Source organism: Echinops telfairi, unplaced genomic scaffold, assembly GCF_000313985.2.
Source record: "Echinops telfairi isolate 266 unplaced genomic scaffold, ASM31398v2 ScPeMD7_2565;HRSCAF=3150, whole genome shotgun sequence".
NCBI classification, from domain to species: Eukaryota; Metazoa; Chordata; class Mammalia; order Afrosoricida; family Tenrecidae; genus Echinops; species Echinops telfairi.
The window spans coordinates 11,367,383-11,375,075 of record NW_022106463.1 but is presented as its reverse complement, the minus strand read 5'-3'; the positions used below and the strand labels follow the sequence as shown (position 1 = coordinate 11,375,075).

Sequence of the window (7,693 nt, the reverse complement as noted above, 5' to 3'; positions counted from 1 at the left end):
TTCCGCCTGAGGAGCGTGTCCCTGAGGCCAGGGCCAGGCCTGGGGATGGAGCACTCGTGGCCAGCGGAGCACTCGCAGGAACTGCGGCCAGGCTCGGTGAAGGCGGGGGCAAGCAGCAGCCCCGGGGAGCGCCACTGTAAAGTGTTAAAACCTGAAAATCTTCACCTAAAGTACTGGGGAGGGACTTTCTGGAGAGAGGAGCCCTACTCAGTGAGTACCTGCTTTGGAGGCCTGGCCTTCTAGGCAGACCCGCTCCTCCTGGGCCATTCCTGCAGTTACTTCTGAAGCTGGGCCGGGCTCTCTCCAGCTTGGTGGGGTGGCTGAGTTAAAAAGCAGCCGGACTCTCAGAGAAGAAATTCCCCACTCTGTCTGAGGGTTACAGGCAGTGAGACCGGGCATTTCGTGCGGTAGGTCTGGACCCGGGGCACAGTGTGGGCCCCCCAACCCTCTCCCTCCACAGGAGGCCTGCCAGTGGTGGAAGCAGAAGGGGTTTCCATCACTCTCCTCACCCTTTTTATCAGAGCACCTTTTCAGTGTGAGCAAGGAGCACCCCAGGGGCCAGCCAGAGGGGTGGGGATGTGGGGCGGCTGATTCTGTGGGGGCTTGTGCCCCCAGACCCTGAAGGGCTTCACCTGGGAGGTGGTTTGCAAGTTTCAGTTACAGCCCGCCCCCTCTCTGCCGAAAAGAAACCAAGAGGCCCTGTTCGGAATCTAGATTTGGAAGAAACCTGTCTGGTTATTGTGCAGAAATGCCGAACCTAAGGGAGGGCAATCTTTGCCACGTGAACACAACAGTCTCCGGATGACAACTGCTGCTGGGCTGCTCAGCCCCAGGCAGGAAGCACCTAGTGAAAGTTTCAGGGCTGCCAGGAGGAACTGCACAGTGAGGGTATGCGCTGAAGGGGCTCCCTCACGGCGGGGTCCTAAAGAGACCCAGGGTGTGTTTTAGGAACAGCACCAGGCACCTGTAGGACCAGATGGCCAGCGTGTGCTTTCCTTGACCCGGTTTCTCCTGTCTGAAATCCACACGCAAAGCCCGTGCTTAGTCCAGGAGATGAAAACTGGATTTAATAATAGAGATAAATTTCTATTGAGATGGCTTCCTTCCCTCTCCAACTTCCTATAAGCCCTCAAGGAAAAATAATTAAAGTGGTGATCTCCTGGGGAAGGGGGGGCATTAAATGCTCCCTTCCCAAAGAGTCCAGAGACTGCCCTGGGGGATGGGGGGCTGCTGAGCACAATTGGCCCACCAAGCAGATCTGCCCCAACCAGCACAAAGTCACCTGAATCCCAGCTGAAGCTGGGGTGCCGCAAGACCCTCAAAATCATCCAAGCATCTGCAGCCCTGGAAAGAGGGTGCTTCATTTCCTCCATCGGTGGACGGGGAACTCCCCCAGAGGCGCCTCGGACACTCAGGAAATGAGATCTACTTCCCACCACAGAGCCCGGCAATGCGGGAACAAGTTCCTTCACTCACTTTTGGGTCGATCTTCTTGAAGGCTGCATCCTCCTCATCAACCTCGAAGTAGATCTCCGTGGTGGTAATGGACAGTGTCCCCTTGGCCACCACCACGGGAGCGATGAGCTGTGCCTGGGTGCTCAGGACTACGGGGCCTGCAAGACAAAGGTGGGGTCAGACAGCCCTGGGAAGCTACCACGAAGGACCTCAGGCTGCATAAAGAGCCCATAGGTGCAGGACCCAGTCTCTAAGGCCCCGATTGCCACAAGACATCTCTGGCTTTCAGGGGAGGTTGGGGGCAGAGAGGGACAGCCTTGAAGCCCAAGGCCCCCTCAGCGCAGTGCTTCAGCAGGGCAGTAGTGAGACAAGAGGGAACCTGGACCTCAACACTGGAATCCCAGTTACAAGAGGTTCTGGCCTGCAGGGGACTGAGCTGAATTTCACGGGGACACTGCCTTCCTCCCACAGGACAGTGGGGTCCTGAAGTTCCCCAAGGGGAGCAGGCCTTGTGCAGCCTGTCTTCACCCATGGGGAGAGTAGGTGTGGGCACTGAGCCAGGCAGAAGTGCAGAGCCCATAGCTTTCAAGAGGCTGAGCTGATGGGCCAACAAGGAACTGGGTGCTGGCTTCCAGAGCTCCCCACCCCCCAGCTCTGGGTGATGTGGGAACCCTGCACTCATGTCTGAGAATGGGGGCTCAGGTGGGGAGCTGCACTGCCCTGAAGCAGCAGCCTGGGGGCCAGTAGATCCGCTCTCCACAACCAGGGTACACTGGGCTCCAGTCCACCAGTCCCCCATCAAGACTGCAAGAGTCTTAGCAAAGGCTCAGTCCCCCACAGGGAGCGGGCCGGCACACTGGGAGGCTTTGAGAAGGGCTGGCTGGCTAGCTCTGGGGGCCGGCTTGGGTCTGAAGGACCAGTGGCTTCATAGCCTGCACACCCAAGCTGGCCTGACCCTGCTCTTCCGCCTGAGGAGCGTGTCCCTGAGGCCAGGGCCAGGCCTGGGGATGGAGCACTCGTGGCCAGCGGAGCACTCGCAGGAACTGCGGCCAGGCTCCCCTTTGCGCTGGGCAAGCAGCAGCCCTGGGAAGCGCCACTTTAAAGGGCCATCCATCTTAATCTAGCCGACTCTGGTAATGACGCTGGACCTCTTGTCCGATTACAAGTGGGTTTGGGTTTCTATTCCCCAGGCCCTCCTTTGTGTTTGTGGGAGGGTCTGCTCGCTGGCGGCACCCCCTCCCAACCCCCTGCTGCAGGCCGGTTCCAGCCGCAGTGCTTTAACTCTTCAGACCCCAAGCTGCTGCTCCTGGAGAGCAGGGGTGGGGGGTGGGGGAGGGTGCAGTAGTGTTGGCAGAGGCAGCTCCAGCCTCCCTGGGGCTGGCTCCCCACTGGGGAGTTCTGCTCTAGCAAGTGTACAAGAAGGGGCACTGTATGAAATGTGGGGATTCAACCCGACAATTCGCTGGGGAGGTTGAAAGGAAAAAACAAAAAACCTGACACTTTCTCGAAAGCATGAGGTTGCTTGTCCCCCATTCCTGGACTTTTTAATGGAAAGCACATTTTCTCCACCCAGTGATCTGCCCTTCAGAAGGGGGCCCTGCCTGGCTCTGCATCGCGCCACCAGTGTCCCTGCAGAGGGTCCACTCTTTCTGGGGGCTTCTGAAAAGGGGACATGGATACCAGAGTTGGTCCTCCTTTCCACAAGCCCCACTGGACTTGGCCAGGCCTAGCAGCCGGGCCTCTCCAATTACAGCAGCCAGTCCTGCTGCCCCACTACTTAAGGAGGACCTGGCCCTTTTGTTGTTGCCTGTGTGGATCAAACCTGCCTCAGAGAGGCCCCAGGATAATCCAGCACAACCCCCTGAGAAGGGTTAGGTTTAATCTCCTCTGGGTTTAGGGACCTGATATTAAAATGTTTACACAAGGCGGGATCTCACAGCCCAGGGTCCTCCTTAGGGAGTGCAGGGGCCTGGGGGATTTTTCTCCAGAAGGGCGGCTAACAGGCGGGCTCCTCCTGCTTCAGGGCCCCAGTTTGTGGCTGGTGGTGGGGAAGACTAAATCTCCCTCTGCATTTGGGGTAGTAGTTGGGGCAGGGTTACCATGGAAGGTGAATGCATGCAGCTTCCTCCTCTCCTCTGTGCACACGAGTGAGAGGAATGGTGAACCAATGGACGGACAGCCAGCAGGAGCTTCTCTCAGGGGCCACTTTGTCTCACACCGGCTTGTGAAACCCCACACGGAGAGTGGCCACAGACAGCACAGCATAGCACAGCGTGCCGCAGGCTCTGCTTGTGAGCAAGAGGCTGCTTTCCTGGCACTGCCGGCCCCGGCTCTGAGCAGAGAGGACTCTCCTCCACAGCCCTTCACGGCTCCTTTCAGGTCTGCAGTAGGACAGGGTCCCAACCCAATTCTGCAAAAGGATGCCCTGCACTTCGGGGGTCTCAGGTCTGTGGAGACAGCGAGCCCCACCTGGACCTTGAGTGGAGAGTACCTGTGTGCTCTACACTTGAGACAGGGGCGACTCATTACACATATTCAAGAAGAGAAAGCTTTTTAAAATGCTGTGGGCTTGGGATGGGACAGTTCTGCGGAGAGTCACAATCCCCTTGTGCAGATCTGGGTAGCCCACACTGGTATTTTCATAGGGCTTGGGAGATGACAAAGCTCTCAATGTGCCCAGCTGGCCAGGAGCCCACTCGGCCTGTGTCTTGGGCTGTGGAGGGGGCCTGGCAGACATCTTGGAAGCTGCGAAGCTGAGCGGAGTGGGCTTATTGCTCCTCGAAGGAGGAAGAGAACGGCTGGGACCCCAGGATGTGGAGGCGGGACCCTGGCAGGGGAAGGCCACCAAGTGACTGCGTCTGCAACCTCAGCCACGGGTCTGCATGGCACAGGAGGGGCTGGTATTTTGGTGGCATGCAAAGTGGCCTTGTTTTGTCCATCTGGAGCGCCCAGGCCAGCTGCAGTGTCAGGCGGCCCCCACAAGTCGGAGCAGCTTGGGTTCTTCTCAGGTGGCAGGAGCGAGCAGCTTTGGGCAGAGATTAATAACACCCTAGTGATTAAAAGGCCACTACGGCAATTCAATTGAGAAACCCTGTTAAGCCCCCTTATAAATTCCAATATACTTATTATTATACCAAAGCCCAGCCAAGAATACGTATGGGGCCAAAGAGCTGAAACCTAATTAGAATTGGCATTGTTATAATTATATGATGATGCTCAATGAGCAAAAAACGATACTTAAGTGTCCGTGGAATGATAATGCCTGTTAGAATGGACGTTTCTTAAACTTAGCCGATTTCAACAGCCTCCGCTGACTGTTCAATGTACTTTGGCCTCATGTCCTAGACTTATTTGGGGATAACAGGCATCGACTAATCTTGGTAAAATATGAAACCGAAAATCCTGACATTGTGGATAAGAAATAAAATCACTCCAAAATATTTCATGGTTAGCAGAAATGGACAATGATGTAAGTAAAAATAAGGGAGTACATTGTACAAAGAATTCAGATGGTGTGCCAACACGTGCCAATCACTGCTCTAAAGAGCCCCTGTTGGCACTATGGGTCAGGCATTGGGGAGCGGGAGGCTAACAGAAAGATCTGTCTGAGAGTGGAAGATAAAGCTGTCTACTCCCGAAAACAAGGTAGTCTCAGAGACCTGGGCTTTAGGGCCTTATCTCATGTCCAAGTGGGGCACTATCAACCTCAGGATGACCTTCCCCTACACCTGATAGGATGCCAGCATCCAGCACCCATCTCAAAGGTCTCTAAGGAAGCACAGGCACCCTCCCCTCCGGCCTGCCCCCAGAGGCAGTTTTGGAATCCAAGGACAGCTTGGAGCACACAGGCAAGGCATGAAGACCTTTGGGTGCACACTTGGGAGAGGGAGGTTGGTAGAAAACAATTCTGCCAAAGACCCTGCGTTTCTGCCACCAAGGAGAGAGTCAGACTTCCGTAGGCCACGGGGAAGGTCGACCATCCTTTAGGACTTCCCCCTCCTCCCACCCCCATGGACTCTCTTCCAAAGACACAGCAGCATCAGTTAAGGTCCAGACCCCCGAGGGGGCCTCTCAAAGTGTGTGCCCAGAGTGGAACCCTCCAGGTACTTTTCAAAGCCCCCTTGGCTCTTGTCAGAGCAACTGTCTTCTGCAATCTTCCAGCTTTACTCTCGCTCCGAAAGCTAGCCACACGCTCTGTGCTGGAGTCCGGAACACAGGACCTGAGCCATGAATCAAATTCATAATCTCCAGGCGTGTATGTGAATGTATCCATGTATCTAGGACGTGTGTGTGTGTGCCGCCTGCTGCTCCTGCACAGATCCTTAGGTGACCAAGTGAGGCAAAGGCTGCTTTTGGCCCCAGGGTGCAGCGCTGCAGAACAGAAGGGGTGCTGAGATCACGGGGGGGGGGGGGGGGCCCGCAAACCTCAGGAAGTGCGGTCCCCACCCTCAGCCATGGGCCACAGCAGGGCAAGGAGCCATGGTGCAGCGGGCTGAGTGCCCGACCTCTGAGGGACAGGAGACAACGGCTCCACAAAGAGCCACAGCCTGGGTCATGGGGAGCTCCCCGAGCCAACCCCTTCAAGGGCAGTGGGTGGGCACCACATCAAAACTATCTGCCAAATGCCAATGTGCCCCACCCTCTCTGCATAGTGAGCAAGTATACACTACAGTAGGTCCACGTGAGGCCTGTGTTCCTGTGTCTTTGCGGTGGGAAGTACACCACAGTGGCCTGGGCTGGCAAAGCCCGCCTGTTCTGGTCCTTGTCCCTTGCCTTCGGTCCAGCAGGAGAGGGGAGAGACTTGCGTTTCTCATTATGTGACTTTGTTCCCCTGTAGGCGGAGCTCGGTGCCACCTCACTGGGCAGAAGGGCACTTCCTACTGTAGCCTGCTGGTGGCCGAATGAAGCACCAGCCTGGCTTGGGCTCCAGGCGGGCCTAGTCCTCCCCCACTGTGCCTGCCTCTGTGCTGCAGAAGGAGCACTGTGGACGGCGGGGCCCGTGGCTGCCGGAGGCTGGCAGTCCTTCAGTCCGAGGCAGGGCCACTAGGAGTTGGCACCGTGGTGTGTGTGTGTTTGTAAATCTTTGCCCTATTTGGTATCTGGCATGTGACATGTGAGGCATGTGTGTGTGCATGGAACTGAACACAGGCTGCAGACATGTTCCCCACCATGATGGAGACCGGTGGGACTCGTGGTGAGCCTGCAGGACAGAGCACAACTGAGGTCCTAGGGGGGAAGCATCTCTCCCCTGGGCAGAGCAGCCCAAAGCCTAGCCCGCCGCGTCATTAGGGCTCCTTCATCTTCGCAGAGGGCGTCTGAGAGCACAGACGGCCTCTCTCCCGTTTGGTGTGGAGGACTCTCTGAGGACGTTACTCACTGGAGGAAACAGACATGCAAAAGCACACAGGGGGAGCTCTCCGGTTAGGGTTGTTCTCTTCGGTTTCTGTTTGTTCATAGGAGAGTGTATCGCAGAGGTGTAATGTCAGTGGAGGTCACCCTCTGGAAGCTGTTACATGCTGTTCCGTTTTTCGGTGTATGAAACCCAGGATTAATGGATCTAGAGGGACAGCAAGTAGAATAAGGGGTTCGGGGGCAGGGGGTACAGTAGTGGTGGTGGTGGGGGGGTACAAGGGAGACAATGTCAAGGATCCCATGTAGAAAAAGATTGTTTGGAAACTGATGGCCATGGCAATTGTGCGCTCTACTTGGCGTGGTTGGAATATGGAGTGATATCTGTATGAAGTGCCAACTACTGAAACCAAGAAAGCACACAGACGTCAGTGAGAGGTGGTCCTGGTCCCTGGGCCTCGGAGCCCACTCGGATATGGTGAAAAGAGGGGGCTGGTAGGCAAGCAACTGGCACGCTGGGCAGTTCACAGGGTCACACTGGGAAGAAGGGAGTGGCCTTTGACAGCGACACTGCTCACAGCCCGGTGGTGTGGCCTCCATTTCCCACAGGAGAGAAGCTGGCCTCCGCCTGGCATGGGGCAGACTCTGGAGAAGCCCACACCACCAGGAAGGGCAGAGACAGGACTCAAACTTGGCAGTCTGACGCAAAAGCCAGGGTACAGCCCTGGTGGCTCAGTGCATTGGGCTGCTCACCTCAAGGTCAGCAGTTTGAAACCACCCATCAGTCCGAGGGAGAAAGATGAGGCTGCCTGTTCCTGTAATGCTCCCCAGCCTTGGCAGCACTAGGTAGTTCTACCCTGGGCTACAGGGTCGCTGTACACTGCTCTCC

At 56.5% G+C, this 7,693-nt stretch overlaps 1 protein-coding gene across 1 annotated transcript in view; it reads right to left on the bottom strand.

The window, feature by feature from the left end:
* The window catches only part of NBEA (neurobeachin), a 465,975-nt gene that overhangs the window by 147,697 nt on the left and 310,585 nt on the right, over window positions 1-7,693 (bottom strand). The window contains exon 40 of the mRNA XM_045294000.1: window positions 1,477-1,613. Coding sequence (XP_045149935.1) covers window positions 1,477-1,613 — 137 coding nt within the window. The remainder of the gene's footprint in view (window positions 1-1,476; window positions 1,614-7,693) is intronic.